Source organism: Procambarus clarkii, chromosome 11, assembly GCF_040958095.1.
Source record: "Procambarus clarkii isolate CNS0578487 chromosome 11, FALCON_Pclarkii_2.0, whole genome shotgun sequence".
In the NCBI taxonomy this organism is placed as follows: domain Eukaryota; kingdom Metazoa; phylum Arthropoda; class Malacostraca; order Decapoda; family Cambaridae; genus Procambarus; species Procambarus clarkii.
This window is the reverse complement of record NC_091160.1, coordinates 50,541,286-50,567,907: the sequence shown is the minus strand read 5'-3', so window position 1 is coordinate 50,567,907 and position 26,622 is coordinate 50,541,286. Positions and strand designations below refer to the sequence as shown.

At 44.9% G+C, this 26,622-nt stretch overlaps 1 protein-coding gene across 1 annotated transcript in view; it reads left to right on the top strand.

The window, feature by feature from the left end:
• Positions 1–26,622, top strand: part of LOC138363734 (protein turtle homolog A-like) — a 233,167-nt gene that overhangs the window by 167,749 nt on the left and 38,796 nt on the right. The window contains exons 10-14 of the mRNA XM_069323128.1: positions 1,956–2,097; positions 18,183–18,343; positions 20,379–20,517; positions 21,180–21,548; positions 22,687–22,802. Coding sequence (XP_069179229.1) covers positions 1,956–2,097; positions 18,183–18,343; positions 20,379–20,517; positions 21,180–21,548; positions 22,687–22,802 — 927 coding nt within the window. The remainder of the gene's footprint in view (positions 1–1,955; positions 2,098–18,182; positions 18,344–20,378; positions 20,518–21,179; positions 21,549–22,686; positions 22,803–26,622) is intronic.

Below are 26,622 nucleotides of genomic sequence, written 5' to 3'. Positions count from 1 at the left end.
TGTTGGTCTTAATGTCTATCAACCACCTGGAGGGTTATTAAGGCAACTACAAGTGCTTACTGACCAACCAGCAAGCATACTCTGGGTCTGGGCATAGTCCAGACCCAGAGTATACTGCGTATATGCGCCCGGAAGTGGAGTATATCTCAGATCCGTAAGACTTCATAGGAAAGTAAATCACAATATGAAATTAAAGACGGGTGAATTGCAGGAAAATTGTTTATAACCTTCAGATCTAGAACAAAATTATGTAGATATTCGTAAATCTACTTTGGCGAGGGGGGGGGTGGTAGGGAGGGAAATGATTAACTAGTTACCTAAAGCCAATATAATTGTATTTCAGTAGACTCCTTAAGGCTAACAGAACACTTTGCTTTATATACTGTGCTCGTGAGACTTTTATTCAGTGAAGAAAATTGTACAGAATAATCTATCAAAAAAGTTATCTTTTTAAAACATAAAGCGCAGAGCAACTTTATTCCTAGCATTAAGAATCTCTTAACATAGGTACATTAAAAGCATAACTGTATTTGACTGTAATGAGCAGTATAAAGGGAATGAACCAATCTGTGGAGTAATTGTTAGCAAAACTCTCATCTCGTCTCATCCAAGAGATGGTCGTGGGTTCGACTCTCGCCAGGTAGGAACGAATGGGTACTGTTCCAGCCGCGTTCGCCCCCCCCCCCCCCCCCCCCAATCTCACGTCTGCATCCCAACAATGCTTTGTTCCTTGTTAAATATAACGTTTCTTGCATCATGTTTTCTGGAAAGATTTGATTCAAAGTACGAAATAATAGCCGGAATTCATACTATTTTAAATTGCACAAAAATATATTGGAAATTATTAGTTTGGAAATAAACTTGAACAACAAAAGTTTAAACAAATACTTGTGGCGAATCATTCCGGCGAATATTTAGTTAATTACGCAAATAAAATTGACAGATACAGTTCAGATTGACTGATATGAATAACGTAGATCAAAATAGACCTATACAAGTTAGAACGACAGGGTGAATGCCACTGTCTTCAAAACAGACCTGCCTAATATGGGTCGAAAGGCCCAACTGACATCAGACCTGCTGACATCAGACCACCTGACATCAGACCTGCCCGACATCAGACCAGCCGACATCAGACTGCCCGACATCAGACCACCTGACATCAGACCTGCCCGACATCAGACCAACGAACATCAGACCACCTGACATCAGACCTGCCCGACATCAGACCAACGAACATCAGACCACCTGACATCAGACCAGCCGACATCAGACCACATGACATTAGACCAGTCGACATCAGACCTGCCGACATCAGATCAGCAGACTTCAGACCACCTGACATCAGACCAGCCGACATCAGACCACATGACTTCAGACCAGCCAACATCAGACCAGCCTACATCAGACCAGCCAACATCAGACCAGCCAACATCAGACCACCTGACAATGGACCAGCCGACATCGGACCTGCCGACATCGGATCAGCCGACATCAGACCACCGAACATCAGACCAGCCGACATCAGACCAGCCGACATCAGACCACCGAACATCAGACCAGCCGACATCAGACCAGCCGAGCTCAGACCACCTTACAGACAGTCGACATCAGACCACCTGACAGACCAGCCGACATCAGACCAGCTGGCATCAGACCAGCTGACATCAGACCAGCCGACATCAGACCAGCCAACATCAGACCAGCCAACATCAGACTACCTGACATCAGACCACCTGACAGACAGCCGACATCAGACCACCTGACAGACAGCCGACATCAGACCAGCCAACATCAGACCAGCCGACATCAGATCAGCCGACATCAGACCACCTGACAGACAGCCAACATCAGACCAGCCGACATCAGATGAGCCGACATCAGACATTTCGACACCTTGTACGTGAGTAACCAGAAGTGACCTACCTCTCTCCCCCCCCCCGGTGGGTCGACAGACTCACTACCAGGTGTCGGGGTGGGAGTCGAGTGTCAGCTACACCCCGCACACCGAACTCGACTACGGCACTCTGCTCTGCTGGGGGTCGAACGCCGTCGGCAGACAGCGCCAACCCTGCGTCTTCCACGTCTTTCCTGCAGGTGAGATGGGACAGGGGGGGGGGGGGAGGGAGGGGGGACTTTATGCTTTTCTCTCGTGCTGTTCTCAGGGTGTTCTTTAGTGCTGTTCTCAGGGTGTTCATTAGTGCTGTTCTCAGGGTGTTCATTAGTGCTGTTCTTTAATCCTGTTCATTCACTGGAAACAGTCCCTTCAGAGTCCTTGTTCTGTGCACACACACTGTCCTCCTCCTATAGTCACGGTGTCCTCCTCCTATAGTCACGGTGTCCTCCTCCTATAGTCACGGTGTCCTCCTCCTATAGTCACGGTGTCCTCCTCCTATAGTCACGGTGTCCTACCACTATAGTCACGGTGTCTTCCCACTATAGTCACGGTGTCCTCCTCCTATAGTCACGGTGTCCTCCCGCTATAGTCACGGTGTCCTCCTCCTATAGTCACGGTGTCCTCCCGCTATAGTCACGGTGTCCTCCCACTATAGTCACGGTGTCCTCCCGCTATAGTCACGGTGTCCTCCTCCTATAGTCACGGTGTCCTCCCGCTATAGTCACGGTGTCCTCCCGCTATAGTCACGGTGTCCTCCTCCTATAGTCACGGTGTCCTACCACTATAGTCACGGTGTCTTCCCACTATAGTCACGGTGTCCTCCTCCTATAGTCACGGTGTCCTCCCACTATAGTCACGGTGTCCTCCTCCTATAGTCACGGTGTCCTCCCGCTATAGTCACGGTGTCCTCCCGCTATAGTCACGGTGTCCTCCCGCTATAGTCACGGTGTCCTCCCGCTATAGTCACGGTGTCCTCCCGCTATAGTCACGGTGTCCTCCCGCTATAGTCACGGTGTCCTCCCACTATAGTCACGGTGTCCTCCTGCTATAGTCACGGTGTCCTCCCGCTATAGTCACGGTGTCCTCCCGCTATAGTCACGGTGTCCTCCTGCTATACTCACGGTGTCCTCCCGCTATAGGCACGGTGTCCTCCTGCTATAGTCACGGTGTCCTCCCGCTATAGTCACGGTGTCCTCCCACTATAGTCACGGTGTCCTCCCGCTATAGTCACGGTGTCCTCCCACTATAGTCACGATGTCCTCCTGCTATAGTCACGGTGTCCTCCTGCTATAGTCACGGTGTCCTCCCGCTATAGTCACGGTGTCCTCCCGCTATAGTCACGGTGTCCTCCCGCTATAGTCACGGTGTCCTCCCGCTATAGTCACGGTGTCCTCCCACTATAGTCACGGTGTCCTCCCGCTATAGTCACGGTGTCCTCCCGCTATAGTCACAGTGTCCTCCCACTATAGTCACGGTGTCCTCCCGCTATAGTCACGGTGTCTTCCCGCTATAGTCACGATGTCTTCCCACTATAGTCACGATGTCTTCCCACTATAGTCACGGTGTCCTCCCGCTATAGTCACGGTGTCCTCCTGCTATAGTCACGGTGTCCCCCTGCTATAGTCACGGTGTCCTCCCGCTATAGTCACGGTGTCCTCCCGCTATAGTCACGGTGTCCTCCCACTATAGTCACGATGTCCTCCTGCTATAGTCACGGTGTCCTCCCACTATAGTCACAGTGTCCTCCCACTATAGTCACGGTGTCCTCCCGCTATAGTCACGGTGTCTTCCCGCTATAGTCACAGTGTCCTCCCACTATAGTCACGGTGTCCTCCTCCTATAGTCACGGTGTCCTCCCACTATAGTCACAGTGTCCTCCCGCTATAGTCACAGTGTCCTCCCGCTATAGTCACGGTGTCCTCCCGCTATAGTCACGGTGTCCTCCCACTATAGTCACGGTGTCCTCCAACTATTGTCACGGTGTCCTCCCGCTATAGTCACACTGTCCTCCCGCTATAGTCACAGTGTCCTCCCGCTATAGTCACGGTGTCTTCCCACTATAGTTACAGTGTCCTCCCACTATAGTCACAGTGTCCTCCCGCTAAAGTCACAGTGTCCTCCCACTATAGTCACGGTGTCTTCCCACTATAGTCACAGTGTCCTCCCACTATAGTCACAGTGTCCTCCCGCTATAGTCACAGTGTCCTCCCACTATAGTCACACTGTCCTCCCGCTATAGTCACGGTGTCCTCCCACTATAGTCACAGTGTCCTCCCGCTATAGTCACGGTGTCCTCCTGCTATAGTCACAGTGTCCTCCCGCTATAGTCACGGTGTCCTCCCGCTATAGTCACACTGTCCTCCCGCTATAGTCACACTGTCCTCCCGCTATAGTCACGGTGTCCTCCCGCTATAGTCACGGTGTCCTCCCGCTATAGTCACGGTGTCCTCCCACTATAGTCACGGTGTCCTCCCACTATAGTCACGGTGTCCTACCACTATAGTCACGGTGTCCTCCCGCTATAGTCACGGTGTCCTCCCGCTATAGTCACGGTGTCCTCCCGCTATAGTCACGGTGTCCTCACTCATCAGCCTCATTGTTAGTTTTCACAATACCCCATACCTTGCTCTTACGTGGAGTGGTGGCCCCCTTTGGTGAAGTCTGGTGGCGGCCCCCTTTGGTGAAGTCGAGTGGTGGCTCCCTTTGGTGAAGTCGAGTGGCGGCTCCCTTTGATGAAGTCTAGTGGTGGCCCCCTTTGGTGAAGTCGAGTGGCGGCTCCCTTTGATGAAGTCTTTTGATGGCCCCCTTTGGTGAAGTCTAGTGGTGGCCCCCTTTGGTGAAGCTTAGTGGTGGCCCCCTTTGGTGAAGTCTAGTGGTGGCCCTCTTTGGTGAAGCTGAGTGGTGGCCCTCTTTGGTGAAGCTGAGTGGTGGCCCCCTTTGGTGAAGCTGAGTGGTGGCCCCCTTTGGTGAAGCTGAGTAGACTTCACAGTGTCCTCATATATACCTCAGTAGAAATAATGAAAAACTTATCCACATCCATCTCACTGGAAAAATAAATTGATTTAACTCTTGAGAGGGTGGATTTGTCCCCCTCCCCCCCCCCCTCGCCCAAGTGTCAGGCATCATCTTCCGTGTCACTTTCTTAGCCATCATCTGTCACTCTCACGTCCACTAGAGAGTCACCTTCTTATCCATCACCTGAGAGTCACCTTCTTATCCATCACCTGAGAGTCACCTTCTTACCCATCACCTGAGAGTCACCTTCTTACCCATCACCTGAGAGTCACCTTCTTATCCATCACCTGAGAGTCACCTTCTTATCCATCACCTGAGAGTCACCTTCTTATCCATCACCTGAGAGTCACCTTCTTATCCATCACCTGAGAGTCACCTTCTTATCCATCACCTGAGAGTCACCTTCTTATCCATCACCTGAGAGTCACCTTCTTATCCATCACCTGAGAGTCACCTTCTTATCCATCACCTGAGAGTCACCTTCTTATCCATCACCTGAGAGTCACCTTCTTATCCATCACCTGAGAGTCACCTTCTTACCCATCACCTGAGAGTCACCTTCTTACCCATCACCTGAGAGTCACCTTCTTATCCATCACCTGAGAGTCACCTTCTTATCCATCACCTGAGAGTCACCTTCTTATCCATCACCTGAGAGTCACCTTCTTATCCATCACCTGAGAGTCACCTTCTTATCCATCACCTGAGAATCACCTTCTTATCCATCACCTGAGTCACCTTCTTATCCATCACCTGTCACTCTCTCATCCTCCAGAACGACCCACAGTCCGTACTGGAGGCGGTCACTTCAGATGACAGGTGTGTGATAGCGAGTGGTAGTGGTGTATATACTGTTAATACATACTGTTATCACCCTGTTAATACATACTGTTAACACTCTGATAATACGCACTGTTATCACCCTGTTAATACGCACTGTTATCACCCTGTTAATACATACTGTTATCACCCTGTTAATACATACTGTTATCACCCTGTTAATACATACTGTTATCACCCTGTTAATACATACTGTTATCACCCTGTTAATACATACTGTTATCACCCTGTTAATACATACTGTTAACACTCTGATAATACGCACTGTTATCACCCTGTTAATACATACTGTTATCACCCTGTTAATACATACTGTTATTACCCTGTTAATACACAATGTTATCGCGCTGTTAATACATACTGTTATCACCCTGTTAATACATACTGTTATCACCCTGTTAATACATACTGTTAACACTCTGATAATACGCACTGTTATCACCCTGTTAATACATACTGTTATCACCCTGTTAATACATACTGTTATCACCCTGTTAATACATACTGTTATCACCCTGTTAATACATACTGTTATCACCCTGTTAATACATACTGTTATCACCCTGTTAATACATACTGTTAACACTCTGATAATACGCACTGTTATCACCCTGTTAATACATACTGTTATCACCCTGTTAATACATACTGTTATTACCCTGTTAATACACAATGTTATCGCGCTGTTAATACATACTGTTATCACCCTGTTAATACATACTGTTATCACCCTATTAATACATACTGTTATCACCCTGTTAATACATACTGTTAACACTCTGATAATACGCACTGTTATCACCCTGTTAATACATACTGTTATCACCCTGTTAATACATACTGTTAACACTCTGATAATACGCACTGTTATCACCCTGTTAATACATACTGTTATCACCCTGTTAATACACACTGTTATCACCCTGTTAATACATACTGTTATCACCCTGTTAATACACAATGTTATCGCGCTGTTATTACATACTGTTATCACCCTGTTAATACATACTGTTATCACCCTGTTAATACATACTGTTATCACCCTGTTAATACACAATGTTATCGCGCTGTTAATGCATACTGTTATCACCCTGTTAAGACACACTGTTATCACCCTGTTAATACATACTGTTATCACCCTCTTAATACACAATGTTATCGCGCTGTTAATACATACTGTTATCACCCTGTTAATACATACTGTTATCACCCTGTTAATACACAATGTTATCGCGCTGTTAATGCATACTGTTATCACCCTGTTAAGACACACTGTTATCACCCTGTTAATACATACTGTTATCACCCTGTTAATACACAATGTTATCGCCCTGTTAATACACAATGTTATCGCGCTGTTAATACATACTGTTATCACCCTGTTAATACATACTGTTATCACCCTGTTAATACATACTGTTATCACCCTGTTAATACATACTGTTATCACCCTGTTAATACACAATGTTATCGCGCTGTTAATACATACTGTTATTACCCTGTTAAGACACACTGTTATCACCCTGTTAATACATACTGTTATCACCCTGTTAATACACAATGTTATCGCGCTGTTAATACATACTGTTATTACCCTGTTAATGCATACTGTTATCACTCTGTTAAGACACACTGTTACCACCCTGTTAATACATACTGTTATCACCCTGTTAATACACAATGTTATCGCGCTGTTAATACATACTGTTATCACCCTGTTAATACATACTGTTATCACCCTGTTAATACATACTGTTAACACTCTCATAATACGCACTGTTATCACCCTGTTAATACATACTGTTATCACCCTGTTAATACATACTGTTAACACTCTGATAATACGCACTGTTATCACCCTGTTAATACATACTGTTATCACCCTGTTAATACATACTGTTATCACCCTGTTAATACATACTGTAATCACCCTGTTAATACACAATGTTATCGCGCTGTTAATACGTACTGTTATCACCCTGTTAATACATACTGTTATCACCCTGTTAATACATACTGTTATCACCCTGTTAATACACAATGTTATCGCGCTGTTAATGCATACTGTTATCACCCTGTTAAGACACACTGTTATCACCCTGTTAATACATACTGTTATCACCCTGTTAATACACAATGTTATCGCCCTGTTAATACACAATGTTATCGCGCTGTTAATACATACTGTTATTACCCTGTTAATGCATACTGTTATCACCCTGTTAAGACACACTGTTACCACCCTGTTAATACATACTGTTATCACCCTGTTAATACACAATGTTATCGCGCTGTTAATACATACTGTTATCACCCTGTTAATACATACTGTTATCAACCTGTTAATACATACTGTTATCACCCTGTTAATACACAATGTTATCGCGCTGTTAATACATACTGTTATCACCCTGTTAATACATGCTGTTATCAACCTGTTAATACATACTGTTATCACCCTGTTAATACACAATGTTATCGCGCTGTTAATACATACTGTTATCACCCTGTTAATACATACTGTTATCAACCTGTTAATACATACTGTTATCACCCTGTTAATACACAATGTTATCGCGCTGTTAATGCATACTGTTATCACCCTGTTAATACACAATGTTATCGAGCTGTTAATGCTTACTGTTATCACCCTGTTAAGACACACTGTTATCACCAAATTAATACATATTGTTATCGTCTCTAATACATTTGTATTAACATATTAACCCCAAGAACTTCTATTCCTTCTCGAATTTGTATTTTGTCGTAGTAGTTTATTTTCAGTGTTAATTATAAACATATTTTTCTAATTATCTTATAATTTCTCATAGTTCTAATTTCCATTATTTAACGTAAATGTTAAGTTTTGTTAGTTGACATCAATGTAGTCAGAGAATTGTTATCTTCATTGATTCATCGGAAGTCTTCATTTGATGCTTCACAATGGTTCGTTCTAAATTGTTATCAAGCATTTTGTTGTTGTTTTTTCTACAGTTTTAAAGCGGTTTCGAAATTGGATACCAATTCCCAACGATGTGGGTGTGTATGTTTGTGTGTGTGTGTGTGTGTGTGTGTGTGTGTGTGGGTGTGTGTGTGTGGGTGTGTGTGTTTGTGTGTGTGTGTTTGTGTGTGTGTGTTTGTGTGTACTCACCTAGTTGTACTCACCTAGTTGTGTTTGCGGGGGTTGAGCTCTGGCTCTTTGGTCCCGCCTCTCAACCGTCAATCAACAGGTGTACAGATTCATGAGCCTATCGGGCTCTGTCATATCTACACTTGAAACTGTGTATGGAGTCAGCCTCCACCACATCACTTCCTAATGCATTCCATTTGTCAACCACTCTGACACTAAAAAAGTTCTTTCTAATATCTCTGTGGCTCATTTGGGCACTCAGTTTCCACCTGTGTCCCCTTGTGCGTGTTCCCCTTGTGTTAAATAGACTGTCTTTATCTACCCTATCAATCCCCTTCAGAATCTTGAATGTGGTGATCATGTCCCCCCTAACTCTTCTGTCTTCCAGCGAAGTGAGGTTTAATTCCCGTAGTCTCTCCTCGTAGCTCATACCTCTCAGCTCGGGTACTAGTCTGGTGGCAAACCTTTGAACCTTTTCCAGTTTAGTCTTATCCTTGACTAGATATGGACTCCATGCTGGGGCTGCATACTCCAGGATTGGCCTGACATATGTGGTATACAAAGTTCTGAATGATTCTTTACACAAGTTTCTGAATGCCGTTCGTATGTTGGCCAGCCTGGCATATGCCGCTGATGTTATCCGCTTGATATGTGCTGCAGGAGACAGGTCTGGCGTGATATCAACCCCCAAGTCTTTTTCCTTCTCTGACTCCTGAAGAATTTCCTCTCCCAGATGATACCTTGTATCTGGCCTCCTGCTCCCTACACCTATCTTCATTACATTACATTTGGTTGGGTTAAACTCTAACAACCATTTGTTCGACCATTCCTTCAGCTTGTCTAGGTCTTCTTGAAGCCTCAAACAGTCCTCTTCTGTTTTAATCCTTCTCATAATTTTAGCATCGTCCGCAAACATTGAGAGAAATGAATCGATACCCTCCGGGAGATCATTTACATATATCAGAAACAAGATAGGACCGAGTACAGAGCCCTGTGGGACTCCACTGGTGACTTCACGCCAATCGGAGGTCTCACCCCTCACCGTAACTCTCTGCTTCCTATTGCTTAGATACTCCCTTATCCACTGGAGCACCTTACCAGCTACACCTGCCTGTCTCTCCAGCTTATGTACCAGCCTCTTATGCGGTACTGTGTCAAAGGCTTTCCGACAATCCAAGAAAATGCAGTCCGCCCAGCCCTCTCTTTCTTGCTTAATCTGCGTCACCTGATCGTAGAATTCTATCAAGCCTGTAAGGCAAGATTTACCCTCCCTGAATCCATGTTGGCGATTTGTCACGAAGTCCCTTCTCTCCAGATGTGTTACCAGGTTTTTTCTCACGATCTTCTCCATCACCTTGCATGGTATACAAGTCAAGGACACTGGCCTGTAGTTCAGTGCCTCTTGTCTGTCGCCCTTTTTGTATATTGGGACCACATTCGCCGTCTTCCATATTTCTGGTAGGTCTCCCGTCTCTAGTGATTTACTATACACTATGGAGAGTGGCAAGCAAAGTGCCTCTGCACACTCTTTCAGTACCCATGGTGAGATCCCATCTGGACCAACCGCCTTTCTAACATCCAGATCCAGCAGGTGTCTCTTGACCTCCTCTCTCGTAATTTCGAACTCCTCCAAGGCCGCCTGGTTTACCTCCCTTTCTCCTAGCACAGTGACCTCACCCTGTTCTATTGTGAAGACCTCCTGGAACCTCTTGTTGAGTTCCTCACACACCTCTCTGTCATTCTCTGTATACCTGTCCTCGCCTGTTCTAAGTTTCAATACCTGTTCTTTCACTGTTGTTTTCCTTCTGATGTGACTGTGGAGTAGCTTTGGTTCGGTCTTGGCTTTGTTTGCTATATCATTTTCAAAAATTTTCTCTGCTTCTCTTCTCACCCTGACGTACTCATTCCTGGTTCTCTGGTATCTCTCCCTGCTTTCTGGTGTTCTGTTATTCCGGAAGTTCCTCCACGCCTTCTTGTTCAGTTTCTTCGCTTCCATACATGCCCTATTATACCATGGATTGTGTGTGTTTGTGTGTGTGTGTGTGTGTGTGTGTGTGTGTGTGTGTGTGTGTGTGTGTGTGTGTGTGTGTGTGTGTGTGTGTGTGTTTGTGTGTGCGCGTGTGTGTGTGTGTGTGTGTGTGTGTGTGTGTGTGTGTGTGTGTGTGTGTGTGTGTGTGTGTGTGTGTGTGTGTGTGTGTGTGTGTGTGTGTGTGTACGTGTGTGTACTCACCTAGTTGTGTCTGCAGGATCGAGCATTGACTCTTGGCTCCCGCCTTTCGAGCCATCGGTTGTTTACAGCAATGACTCCAGTCATATTTCCCTATCATACCTGGTTTTAAAATTAAGAATACAATTTGCTTCCACAACCTGTTCCTGAAGTGCATTCCAATTTTTCCACTATCAAGCTAAAAGAAAACTTTTCTGAGTGTCCAGCTTCCATCCATGTTCCCACGTTCTGTTACTAATCCGTGTGAACATTTCGTCTATGTCCACTCTGTCAATTCCCTTGAGTATTTTATACGTTCCTATCATGTCCCCCCTCTTCCTTCTCTTTTCTAGTGTCGTAACGCACAGTTCCTTCAGGCGCTCTTCATACCCCATCCCTCGTAACGCTGGGACGAATCTCGTTGCAAACTTCTGAACCTTTTCCAGTTTCCTTATGTGCTTCTTCAGATGGGGACTCTATGATGAGGCAGCAGACTTTAAGACTGGCCTCACGTAGGCTGTGTAAAGCGCCCTAAATGCCTCCTTACTTAGGTTTCTGAATGATGCTCTAACTTTTGCCAGTGTAGAGTACGCTGCTGTCGTTATCCTATTTATATGTGCCTCAGGAGATAGATTAGGTGTTACGTCCACACCCAGGTCTCTTTCTCGCGTCGTCACAGGTAGGCAGTTCCCCTACATTGTGTACTGTCTCTTGGTCTCCTATCACCTGATCTCATTTTCATAACATTACATTTTCTCGTGTTGAATTCCAGTAGCCATTTCTCTGACCATCTCTGCAACCTGTTGTGGTCCTCTTGGGGAATCCTACAATCTTCATCTGTCACAACTCTTCTCATCAACTTTGCGTCATCCACGCACATCCACATATAGGACTCTACTCCTGTAAACATGTCGTTAACATATATTACAAATAGAATTGGTCCCAGCACCGATCCTTGAGGTACTCCACTCGTTACTGTTCGGTTTCTGTGTGAGTGTGTGTGTGTGTGTGTGTGTGTGTGTGTGTGTGTGTGTGTGTGTGTGTGTGTGTGTGTGTGTGTGTGTGTGTGTGTGTGTGTGTGTTTTACTACTTGTGTTTGCAGAATCGAGCTATTAGCTCTTGGACCAATCAATTTTTTTTTATATTTATTATATTATTTAGAGCACTAAACTCTATTGCATTGCCAAAGTCAAATTTTTTGTATATATAACGTCACTGATGATGGTTTACTTTTCACGGGCCATCTTGAACCGTTCATCCTCTCTTCTTCCCTGTCTCTTCTGAATTCTGGTGAGCCCACTCATTTGAACTCTCGGACTCGCACCCTTTCTTTTCTTGATCTTTCTCTCTGCTCTTCTTCTCTTTACTTGGATTGCATGTGGCAAGTTCTTGATGACCTCCATTGCAGTGACCTCTCCCCATCCTTGTTACCTTTTTCTCTTTTCGCCCTCCCCTCTCCTTCCCTAGGTGGCAGTTTGCTAAAGCAGACTGGAACCTATTTACCCTCAAAGCTGCTCTCTCTGACCTCTCCCTTCTGCCTCTCCCTCGTGCTCTCCTCGTTTTTCATGACACTGTCTTCGACGCAGCCCTCCGCTCTATTCCTCGCTCTTCCTCTCGGGGTCCACGGAAGTGCGTTCCCTGGTGGAATGCAGATTGTGTTCGGGCTGTCGTCTGTATGCGTGCAGCCTGGAAGAGACTCCGCCGTCAGCAGATGGCCGATTCTTTTCTTTTCTTTAGGGAAGGCGAGTGCGGTGGCCCGTAAGGCCATCCGTACAGCTAAACGTGAATGTTGGATGTCTTATGTTTCCACCATTACGTCCGAAACTCCTCTGCCGCAGATCTGGAAGCGTATCTGTAAGATAGCGGGTAAGTTCGTTCCCGATGTCTCGCCGAATCTCACTTCTGTGATTCTCTTGTGGCGGACCCGTTGCAGGTCGCTACCAAACTGGGTTCCAACTTTTCTTTTGTTACCTTTGGTTCTCATCTTTCTCAATCTTTCCTTCTTCGTAAATCTGTCCTTGAATCTCGTCCTTTAGATTTCTGCACTCATCTTCGATTTCCCTATAACGAACCCTTCTCTCTCTCTGGACTTCGGTCTGCCCTGGCCCTCTGCGGTTCTACGGCGGCGGGCTACGATGGCATTCATTATGAAAGGCTTCGCCATCTCCCTCTGTGTACGTTTCAATATTTACTGAGTCTGTATAATCGGATCTGGTAGTCGTCGTCAGTCCCTGAGTTTGACTGAGTCCAACGGTTTGATGCCGTTGTCCTCCCTGTTCGCAAACCGGGGTCTCTGGGGACTTCCCCTAATAATTTTCGCCCTGTTGCCCTCACGAGTTGTGTCTGCAAACTCTTTGAACGTATGGTTAACGTTCGTCTTATGTGGTTCCTGGAACACCATCACCACCTCTCCCCTTCTATATTTGGTTCCCGCAAGTGCCGCAGCACAACAGATGTCCTGGTGAACTTGGAGGTCTATATTCGCACTGCTTTTGTTGGAAAGACGTCCGTTGTTGCCGTCCTTTTTTGACCTGGAAAAGGCCTACGACACCATTTGGTGGTATCATATTCTGTCCCAACTTCATTCTCTTGGACTTCGTGGTAATCTCCCTTTTTCTCCAAAATTTCCTCTCTCGTCGTTCCTTTTGGGTGCGGCTTGGTACCGCGCTCTCTGCCTCTTTTCAGCAGTACGAAGGTGTGCCCCAGGGTAGTGTTATGAGCACTACTCTTTTTTTCTGGTTGCCCTCAATGGTCTTCTTTCCTCTCTTCCTTCAGGCGTCTTCTCCGCTCTCTATGTCGACGATCTTACCCTTTGCTGTCGGGGTGATGATTCGCCTCTCCTTCAACGCCGGCTTGAACTTGCGATTGATGCCGTGTCATCTTGGGCCACCGATCATGGCTTCAGGTTCTCTACATCTAAGACTTGTGCTATGCCTTTTACTCGGAAGTGTGTCGTTCTTCGTCCTTTTTTGTCACTTTATGGTCACCCCCTTGTGTACAAGGATTCCACTAAGCTTTTGGGGCTGATTTTTGACACTCGTTTGTCTTGGTCGCCCCATATCTTTCACCTCCGAGTTGAATGCTCTAAGGCCCTTACCCTCCTTCAGGTGTTGTCCCATACTTCTTGGGGGGCAGATAGGCACGCTCTCCTCGCTTTACATTCCTCTCTCGTCCTGTATAAACTCGATTATGGTTGCCCTGCTTACTCTTCCGTTTCTCCTTCTACTTTTCGCCGTCTTGATGCTTTGCACCATACTGGGTTGCGCCTCAGTTCTGGTGCCTTCTGTTCGACTCCCGTCCTAAGCTTGTATGTTGACACTGGCTTCCTATCTCTCCAGGACCGCTGTGATCGCAACTGTCTTCGCTATCTTGCGCGGTCCTTGCAACATCCTTCCTCTCGCCTCTGTCGTGCTATGGCTTTTACCCCTCCTGTGGTTCCTGTTCCTCTTCACCACCTCCCTCTTTCTGTCCGGTTATCTCGCTTACAGGATTCTCTTTCAGTTCGTATTTCTAATATTTCTCCTCGCATTGTTCCTTCTTAACCTCCGTGGAGAGTTCCCCTTCCGCAGTTTTGTACATCCTTAACCCACATCATTAAAGCTTTTACCCCTTAAACGGTCCTGAAACGCCTTTTCCTTGAGCACTTCTCTTCACACTCCCGCTCCATTTCCATCTTCACCGATGGGTCTAAGTCTGCAGACGGTGTAGGCTACTCTGTTGTTTTTCCTGACAGCACTTATATGTGTCGCTTACCCCTAGAGACTAACATCTTCACAGCGGAAATTTATGCTATTCTCTATGCTCTTCGTCTCCTGCTTTCTCATTGTCAATCTTCCTTTGTAGTTGTCGTTGACTCTCGTAGTGCCCTCATGGCTCTCGGGTCCTTTAATTCGGTTCATCCAGTCGTTGTCGAGATACAGCATTGCTGTTTCTTATTCACAGTAAATTTAAGTCGGTTGAGTTTTGTTGGGTTCCCAGCCATATTGGTGTCTCTTTAAATGAGCGTGCGGATGCTGCCGCTAGAGAAGCAGTCCGCTCTTGTCCCATCTCTCTTATAGGTATTCCTTACATTCCATGTAATGTATCAATTATACAATGTATGTATGTGATGTAACTATATAACCTGAGCTTGAGAAAGCACCTTAATCACCTTCAGTGATTAAGTGCTTAATTGCACACTAGTTTCTCTATCAGCTATCTCACCCTGTCAGAGTAAAAGAGGCAAATGTATGTGAATGCATGTGAGTGTATATATGTATGTATATATGCATATGTACGTATATGTGTGTGTGTGTGTATGTATATGTATGTGTATAAAGTATATATGGAAGCTGATCAGAATTATATTTCACCTTTGTAAATGCACATTAATGACACTGTAAAAGACATATCGAACATTTTATATAGGGCATACGTAAATCTGTGTATGTATGTATTTACGCATGTAGGTTAGCTTAGCATTTTAAAAGCACCGAATCACCTTCTGTGGTTGATTGTTCAATAAACCCTTGAACTGTATGTTTAACACATCTCTAACCCTGTCCATGGAGGACAGAAGAAAATGTACATATGCTGGTTAGCATTGTAAATGTGTGGCCATGTCTGTGGTAGAAAATAATAATAATAAAAAAAGGTATTCCTTATTCTGACTTTTACCAAATTATTCATTCCTCCATTCCAAATTACTCCATGTCCTCCTACCACCGTAACCGGCGATGAGAAACGGCTCTGACGAGGTTGCATATTGGCCATACTCGCTTAACTCACGGTCACTTAAAGGAGCGCCGCCCTGCTCCTTATTGTCCAAATTACATTGTCCCTCTTACAGTCGTGCATATCCTAGTTGAATGTCCTGACTTCCAGGACGAGTGTGTGTCTTGCTTCCCGACTGTCCCTCGCGGTCGCTTGTCCCTCGATATAATTCTTGGTGACTTGGATAATTTTGATATCGATCGCCTTAGGCGTTTTTATTCTCGTAATAGCATCCTTGGTGATATTTAGCGCCCTCTGATTATTCCGGACATATGATGGTGCTACATAACCTTCCCGGTTTGGTGCCTTCTTTTGATAATTACTTACTTACCTTAAACGGGTTTAATCGTGAACAACGTTTAAAAAGGTCAGTTTAAAGCAGCTGTTGAGGTAATGACATTGGCCTCGATCGGTTGCCGGCCAGGTTACCCGGCGTTGGTAGTACGCTCCTGGTTAGGTCGAAACCACTTCAGGTATAACTCTGGTCAAGCGACGAGAATGACCTACTTGGATAGTTAGGTAGAACCATTCCAAATTTGACGTTGGGCGTGTCGCAGTGTGTGTGTCAGTGTCACAAAATTCTCCGTAACTTGTAAATAAGGTTGGCAAGAGATCTGGGACCATCGAACGAGCGTGTGTGACCATTTTTTTAAAGAGAAAAATGGCTTAATAAATTGTCGTCCACACTAACGTGGAAATAAACATTCCATTCACCTGGGTTCAGGGGGACTCGAACCCTGGACCTCACTCGTGTGAGGCCCAAGCACTATAGTCTGAGCTATGAGCAATCTTATTAAGGAAAGATTCGAGAAGTAACTACTGCTGCCAAACTGGAATTTACCAGAGAAAAGATTGCTTTGTTTTATATTTGTAAATCCGATCATGTTGTACGTGTGTGTGTGTGTGTGTGTGTGTGTGTGTGTATGTGTGAATGTGTGTGTGTGTGTGAATGTGTGTGTGTATGTGTGTGTTATTTTGGACTCGCTTAGTAGGTCCTGGCCAAGAGGAACACATATATATATATTTGGTTTGAAAGTTAAGAAAATATCAAAAGGTCAAGATCAAGGCTGAAGAAAATATCAAAATTTCGTGAAACATTTTTATAGTTCATACAATAAAAATAAGTATTCATTTTACAATAAAACATGTGTGTTTTATAAACGTAATTAATAAATGAAAAAACATCATTTTTATAAACACCTGCATTCAACATTACCAGAACTCTGGGTCAGTGAGCACAGTACACACACACACATATGCTCACTAAATACCTACCTTATTGTCCACAAACACACGATAAACACATGCCGAGGTTCACCCTGTGACTTAAACACCTGTGACACACAACACTGTATGCGACACAAATGCGTTAGGGGGAAAGTTTATTACTCAACATGTGTGTCATCACCCAACAGGTGTTGGGTGATGACACAGGAACACCTGTACTGGCCCCTGGAGCACACTCTCCCTGACACTGTCTTCCTCCACTATAACTCGCTCTACATAAAGCAGGTTGTAGAGTATTGAGCGTGTTGTAGAGCAGTATACGTGTAAACTGCTCTACAACACGTCACAACTTCCATGTCTCAAGTTCCGGTATACCAAGCTCTATGGCCTACACATATGGAAAACCAAGCTCTATGGTCTACACATATGTAAGACCAAGCTCTATGGTCTACACATATGTAAGACCAAGCTCTATGGTCTACACATATGTAAGACCAAGCTCTATGGCCTACACATATGTAAGACCAAGCCCTATAGCCTACACATATGTAAGACCAAGCTCTATGGTCTACACGTATGTAAGACCAAGCTCTATGAACATTGTACTACATATTACGTTAACTGTCCCTCGTTCGAATCCTCCGTGAATTCAAGTATGTGATGTTAATCATCTGGTGTCTGATCATTCATAATCATCTGATCATTCTGCTCTTGTTTCTTGGCATCTTGACACTCTTGAATATTCTGTTCAGCCACTTGGACTGGTCGGTACAACGACAGCCTTGTTTCTTGCAGGGTCATCGCTCGATACCCGATTGTCCCAAGTGATTGGAGTACACCTGTTCCTTGATCCCGATCACATACTGCACCTGCTTGCCCCCGATATCCCTTCCAAGCTCAGTACTCATAATTGCTGTGCATCTTGTTATCATGATGCATAATTATGCACAGCACAGCATAATTGCTGTGCCGTGCTGTGTTATCATCCTCATAATTGCTGTGCATTGAATATTCAACTGAATGAAAGTGCTGTAGAGCTAACCTGGTTGAGCGGTTTAATTGGATCATTATCTATGCTGGTTATTAATTATCCGTATTGCGTATTGCTGGTGCAGGTCGTCCAGATCCAGTGCACAACTGCTCGGCGTATAATCTGACCGTGTCGGTGGTTAATGTGCGGTGTGTGGCTGGCTTTGACGGCGGCTTGCCCCAGACCTTCGTACTGGAGCTCTACGAGCCTCGCTCCAACCGCTTGCTGGCCAATGTTACCAATAAGGTGGGTATTGTGCTGATTTGTAGGGGGGAGGGGGATATGGTGTGTGTGTGTGTGTGTGTGGGTGTGTGTGTGTGTGTGTGTGTGTGGGTGTGTGTGTGTGTGTGTGTGTGTGTGTGTGTGTGTGTGTGTGTGTGTGGGGGGGGGGGGGTGATCTTTCAACTATCTGGTAGGTCTCCTGTTTCTACTGACCTATTATATACCGTCAAGAGAGGCAAGTATAGCACGTCTGCTCCCTCTTTATACGTGGTGGGATTTTGTCTGGCCAAACAGGGCTTGTCACGATCAGTTAACCTCTTCAATGGTAATCTCTAATTCCTCCTCCAGTGTTGGTTGACTGCCGCCTCTCTGTTCAGGCCCTTGTCCCTACTCTGTTGTAAAGCCTTGCTGGGATCTATTGTCGGCTCCCTCTCACACACACACACACACACACACACACACACACACACACACACACACACACACACACACACACACACACACACACACCAGTGTCCCTAACTTGCATACCATGCAAGTTATTGGAGAAAATTGTGCGATAAAAGCTAGTGGAACATCTGGAGCGAAGGAACTTTGTGTCACAACTGGGGAAGGAAGTCCTTCAGGAAACGGACAGAGAGAAAGATCTAGGAGTTGACATCACACCAAACCTGTCTCCTGAAGCCCACGTCAAAAGAATAACATCTGCAGCGTATGCGAGGCTGGCTAACATCAGAACAGCGTTCAGGAACCTGTGTAAGGAATTATTCAGAATCTTATACACCACATATGTAAGGCCAATCCTGGAGTATGCGGCCCCAGCATGGAGCCCGTACCTTGTCAAGCACCAGGCGAAGCTTAAAAAAGTTCAGAGGTATGCCAATAGGCTAGTCCCAGAACTAAGAGGCATGAGTTACGAAGAAAGGCTGCGGGAAATGCACCTCACGACACTAGAAGACAGAAGAGTAAGGGGAGATATGATCATTACCTTCAAAATTCTCAAAGGAGTTAACATCGAAGATAAAGATAAACTGTTTAACACGGGTGGTACGCGAACAAGGGGACACAGGTGGAAACTGAGTACCCAAATGATCTACAGGGACGTTAGTAAGAACTTTTTCAGTGTCAGAGTAGTTAATAGGTGATGGAGTGATGTGGTGGAGGCTGACTCCATATACAGTTTCAAATGTAGATATGATAGAGCCCAGTAGGCTCAGGAATCTGTACACCAGTTGATTGACAGTTGAGAGGCGGGACCAAAGAGCCAGAGCTCAACCCCTTGAAGCACAACTAGGTGAGTACACACACATATTTTTCCCGTTTTTCCTGAACCTGTCCTCCCCTTTCCTCTATTTTATTACCGGTTCCTACACCGGTGTTTCCTCCTGATGTGACTGTGAAGCAGTTTGTTCTTTGTCTTTTTTCTCGTGTCGTTTTCATAGTGTCTCTCCGCTTCTCTTCTCACACTGAGGTATTCCTTCCTGGCCCTCGAGTATTCGCCTATTCTCTCTCTGGTGTTTTGTTAGTCATTTAGGGTCTCCACGCCCTTATACTTCTTGCTTTACCTCCTTAACATCTCTCATTATCTCAAGGGGTATATCCTTGCCTTTCCTTTATATATTCCTCTGCTTCTGGAGCGGTGCAAACTTGTCTGCACCTTTGTGGTCCTTGTGGATAGTGTTGTTCATCATGTCTCGTGCTGCCTCTTACCAGAGGTATGTTCCCATGGTGTCTTTAATGGGAATTGTCTCATTCAGGCGCCAGAGGCTGCCCTAGGTCATGAATGTGTGAACTGGGGGCATTATGTTTGTGTGTGTGTGTGTGTGTGTGTGTGTGTGTGTGTGTGTGTGTGTGTGTGTGTGTGTGTGTGTGTGTGTGTGTGTGTGTGTGTGTGAACATAGCTCACGTGTACATGTGTCAATGATATTTATATCCCAAATCCATATGTACGTGTTCCTGATCCCTATGTGTACATGCAGCAGAGCCGTGTGTACAATCACGGACGGACGTGTGTGCGCGCTCTACTGACGGTGTGTGTATGTGTGTGTGTGTGTTTCAGGTGCCGACGTTCGCGGTGCCGGGGCTGGCGTCAGGTGTGGCCTTCATGGGCGTGATCTACTCCACCAACGAGAAGGGCAGAGGAGAGATGGTGTCCCTGCAGGTGTACACGGTCAAGGACATGCCTGAGAGGCCCTTAGGTGAGTCCCTATTAGACCATTAGGTGAGTCCCTATTAGAGAGACCCTTAGGTGAGTCCCTATTAGAGAGACCCTTAGGTGAGTCCCTATTAGAGAGACCCTCAGGTGAGTCCATGTTAGGGAGGCCCTTAGGTGAGTCCATTATCATAAGGGGGAGGGGCGGGGCCTTGCACACATGCACTAGGGTGTCGACCACAGTCGCGTATAGTTCGGGGACCATTCAGGCTTGTTCGTATATATATATATATATATATATATATATATATATATATATATATATATATATATATATATATATATATATATATATATATATATATTCACACCTGCCTCATCACCAAGGCCATTTGAGATGTTGGTTATAGAGGAGTTGCAATCGGAAAACTGTTATGGGACACCGTGTGTGTGCTGTATTTTCATTCACCTGCAGGTTTGTTTGTTGAACACATTCAACACTCATTTTTTTATCAACAAAGTTTTGATTTTGTCGAAACTTTTTTCTGGAAAAATATATATAACGAACACACCCACCCACCCACCTACACACACACACACACACACACACACACACACACACACACACACACACACACACACACACACACACACACACACACACACCTGTTTGTCACCTGTGCGTAACGTGTTTTTCTCCTCAACTAGCGGCCGTAAAACCCCCGCCCCCCCGCGGCAAATCATCGCTACCTCTCAACCTCAACTCCATCATCGCCCTGGTGGTGGGCGGCGTGGGCGGCCTCTTGGTGGTGGGCGTGATCGTGTGCGCTGTGGTGCGCCTACGTCTGGAGAGGGGGGCGGTGGTGGGCGGAGGGGGTGGGCGGCCTGGGGTGGGGGGTTGTGGGTGTGGGGGGGAAGGGGATATGAAGTCGAGCATGGAAGAGGTGGGGGTGGCGCAGGGGGCGTCCCCCCTCCTGATGCCGCCCCCTGCCACCACCCTCAAGGACCTCCCCCCACCCCCTTCCTCCTCCCCTACCGACCCGGATGAGAAGAACCCGGATGTCATCCCCCACTCAGGTGAGTCCTTGATTTTCTCTACCACTCAGGTGAGTCCTTGACTTACTCTACCACTCAGGTGAGTCCTTGACTTCCTCTACCACTCAGGTGAGTCCTTGACTTCCTCTACAACTCTGGTGAGTCCCTGACTTCCTCTACCACTCAGGTGAGTCCTTGACTTTCTCTACCACTCAGGTGAGTCCTTGACTTTCTCTACCACTCAGGTGAGTCCTTGACTTACTCTACCACTCAGGTGAGTCCTTGACTTCCTCTACCACTCAGGTGAGTCCTTGACTTCCTCTACCACTCAGGTGAGTCCTTGACTTCCTCTACCACTCAGGTGAGTCCTTGACTTCCTCTACCACTCAGGTGATGACTTCCTCTACAACTCTGGTGAGTCCCTGACTTACTCTACCACTCAGGTGAGTCCTTGACTTCCTCTACCACTCAGGTGAGTCTCCGACGTCAGTAGAGCCACTTAGTTGAGTCTGATGATGCCATTTGATACTCATGGCTGAGTCATTGATGTTATTTTTCCCACTCGGTTGAGTCGAGGAAGCCATGTGGCATTACTCACCACTTATGTGAGTAACTTTACATTAGGTGAGCATCAGACGTCATCTGGTACTCACATTAGCCTCTGAAGCGCTCTCTCACACTCTGGTGAGTCGTTTCGTGAGTCAGATACTCACTGAGCTTGAAGAACTACCACTCGGTATGAGATTGTGACGTCATAAGACGTTTAGGTGAACCGCGTCTTCAATCTTCACCTCATCAGGTGACTGGTGCTGACATTCTCTGACGTCATCACAAACCCTCGTGAGTTGCTGATGTCATTATTGTTATACGCGAGTTTATGACGTCACAATACTCCAACACAAACCTGTGACGTCACTTTACCATAAACTAGCATTGCAAATTAATGCAAAGATTGGGTTTGCATTACCTTAGATTTTGTCCCAAACAATATCAACAGAATGCAATTCAATTTCATTTTTTTATTATGCACCCCATTAAACTGAATGCAATGGCAATAACTAGCAGCACGCAAGAGCCACCAGAGTGCCTCTAGAGTGCCTCAAGAGTGCCTCTAGAGTGCCTCTAGAGTGCCGCTAGAGTGTAAGGACTGTGTAATCACTCTCTCACTCTCCCCCAACAGACGCAGACTCCTGGCACATTGAAGGTGTCAACACCATCAGCTCGTCAACCCTGGCTACGGGGTACGCCACCTTGCCCAGGACTGCCCACTTGTACAGTCACCCTGCCACCTTCCAGGTGAGTGACGGACAGACAGGTAGACACTGGTAGACAGACAGGTAGACTGTCTCTATCCGAGCAAAAAAAGACAGGTCATCGTAACTATATAAATGTGTATTTGGTTGTAAATAAATATTGCATAAGCTGCAAGTCCGGCCCGAGGTATACTGTGGCTTGTATACCCAGGTATACTGTGGCTTGTATACCCAGGTATACAGTGGCTTGTATACCCAGGTATACAGTGGCTTGTATACCCAGGTATACAGTGGCTTGTATACCCAGGTATACAGTGGCTTGTATACCCAGGTATACAGTGGCTTGTATACCCAGGTATACAGTGGCTTGTATACCCAGGTATACTGTGGCTTGTATACCCAGGTATACTGTGGCTTGTATACCCAGGTATACAGTGGCTTGTATACCCAGGTATACAGTGGCTTGTATACCCAGGTATACAGTGGCTTGTATACCCAGGTATACTGTGGCTTGTATACCCAGGTATACTGTGGCTTGTATACCCAGGTATACTGTGGCTTGTATACCCAGGTATACTGTGGCTTGTATACCCAGGTATACTGTGGCTTGTATACCCAGGTATACTGTGGCTTGTATACCCAGGTATACTGTGGCTTGTATACCCAGGTATACTGTGGCTTGTATACCCAGGTATACTGTGGCTTGTATATCCAGGTATACTGTGGCTTGTATACCCAGGTATACTGTGGCTTGTATACCCAGGTATACTATGGCTTGTATACCCAGGTATACTGTGGCTTGTATACCCAGGTATACTGTGGCTTGTATACCCAGGTATACTGTGGCTTGTATACTCAGGTATACTGTGGCTTGTATACCCAGGTATACTGTGGCTTGTATACCCAGGTATACTGTGGCTTGTATACCCAGGTATACTGTGGCTTGTATACCCAGGTATACTGTGGCTTGTATACCCAGGTATACTGTGGCTTGTATACCCAGGTATACTGTGGCTTGTATACCCAGGTATACTGTGGCTTGTATACCCAGGTATACTGTGGCTTGTATACTCAGGTATACTGTGGCTTGTATACCCAGGTATACTGTGGCTTGTATACCCAGGTATACTGTGGCTTGTATACCCAGGTATACTGTGGCTTGTATACCCAGGTATACTGTGGCTTGTATACCCAGGTATACTGTGGCTTGTATACCCAGGTATACTGTGGCTTGTATACCCAGGTATACTCTAACATAAGACTGATGCCAACTACATATATGTATGTATATTTTTTAATAGAAATCTTTATGTCCCAAGCATTATATTATTTCAGAACTCTATTGAGCCAAGAGTGAAATATATGATGTATTTCCCATAGAGTTTTTATTAGCCATATTAATATATTTTCCGACCATACAGTTGTTTCAATGTTTCCTGATAATACATTTTCTGAGATGGGGGGGGCCAAGGGGATAGGATCGAGGAGGGGGTCATATGATTAAAACACACATACACACACACACACGTAGTTTCAAAGTGTTATATGACAAAGAGTGCTGGGAAGACGGGACACCACGAGCGTAGCTCTCATCCTGTAACTACACTTAGGTAATTACACACACACACACACACACACACACACACACACACACACACACACACCAATCGGTTTTGTTTAACCCTTAAATTGCGCAGCTATATAATAGTGCTGCTAGCTGTACACACAACTAAAACTAGTTTTCGGACCGAAGATAAGGGGGACCAATCTAGGCTCGAATGCAGACCCTGTAGAAAGTGAAGTCGTCGCTGAATCGACCAAAGTGCACACACTGAGACCGTCAGAGATGTTGATAGAAATAGACAAACAGAGATAGACATAGTCTCGGAGACGGAGGCTGTCAACGGCTTACACCCGCAGCCCCATCAGGCAACACCACCACTGGTCATACTAAAAAGTCACTAAAACTCACATTAATATCATATTCCCTAGAGGATTATTACCAGATCCTACGTAATGCAAGCGATGCACATACACGGCTCAGCCAATGACCTGGTAATCCATTCATACCTGAAACACCGACGGATTTGCAACACAAGAGCCCCTCCATCTCTGTGGGCCATGAGGACCAGAATAATCCAGAGGAGAGCAAGGCTGGAAGTACAACAACAGTGGACTCGATAGGAACATAGCGTGCGGATGTAAGTACAAGCATCAGACCTGCAAAGAGGATTACGTGTCAGCCGGCATTAGGACACAACGAGTTTTGGAACTGGAATATATTCCAAGCTCCGGCATCCATGAATTCATCTGAATCTATTTAACTGGACAACCCATCCCTCTGAAATGATATAACATGCAGCACCTATTTAGTCGAATGTACATAAAATTTGGTCGGATATACACAAAATTGGAGTGTTAGTCGATAATGTCCATGTTTAGCAATATTAAATTAGTTTAGGGCACAAGAAAACATTCTTAGGTCTAGTAATAGCAACTATATGTATTAAGCCTAACATAGCGTATATTTGGCCTAGGCTTGCTTGGATTTGTTAAAATAGGTTAGGTTCTATTTTTCCATTTTCATAGACTGCCATCCTGGCACAGTCGGTTATACAAAACGGTGACCTTTTTGAGTTCAACAATCCAATTTTATATATATATATATATATATATATATATATATATATATATATATATATATATATATATATATATATATATATATATATATATATATATATATATATATATATATATACACATACATACATACATACATACATACATACATACATACATACATACATACATACATACATACATACATATATATATATATATATATATATATATATATATATATAGTACATTTTGGTAGCAGTGTTTCTTGTAAACACATGTTGTTAAATATGACCGAAAAAGTAAGATTAATAATTCTAACACGAATTTTCTCAATATTTCTTATGTTTGTTTTTACAGTCGATGGTAATTGAAAAATCAATTCTCCAAAATTCATTTTTATTTCTAGTCTGACGCGACGCTTGAATGCGTTTCGTAATTACTTATTACATTTTCAAAGACTTTAGTTTACACACACACACAACGGTAACCTGAAAACACTAAATAGAGTTTTACTTATGCTAAACACTTAAACAGCTTGTCTTATATACTCGCATTTGGGTGAGGTGATATGTTGCAACAGTTTTGGATGAGGTGAAAAAACTTTTGACCAACACAAGACAGAACATGGAACATTGGGTATTAATTGGATAAATGAGAGGGAAGAATGGAAGTAACTGCAAAGGGCCTATTGGCCCATATTTCTTGATGCTTCAATATTGGTACGGAGTTTTGAAGTGGGTAGAATATAGTTGTGCATTAATTGTCTGTTGATTGCTGGTGTTGACTTTTTGATGTGTAGTGCCTCGCAGATATCAAGCCGCCTGCTATCGCTGTATCTATCGATGATTTCTGTGTTGTTTGTTAAGACTTCTCTGGTGATGGTCTGGTTGTGGGAGGAGATTATATGTTCCTTAATGGAGCCCTGTTGCTTATGCATTGTTAATCGCCTGGAAAGAGATGTTGTTAATCTTCAAATGCCCACTTGGGGACTGTAAGCCCCAAAGAACTCGGTATATAGGCAAGACCATCACCAGAGAAGTCTGTCAAGACATGGATTTGTCAAGATACATATACTTAACAATCCCATGAGGCCTATCATCATTTCTGTGGGATCTATTTCTTACAAGCTTACTAAATGGCTTACCCAAATTTTGTTCCCATTGTTAGGAACTATTTCCATTTCTCATTTGATAAATTCTCTTGAATTAGTTAAGAAATTGAATAGTGTTCCAATCACT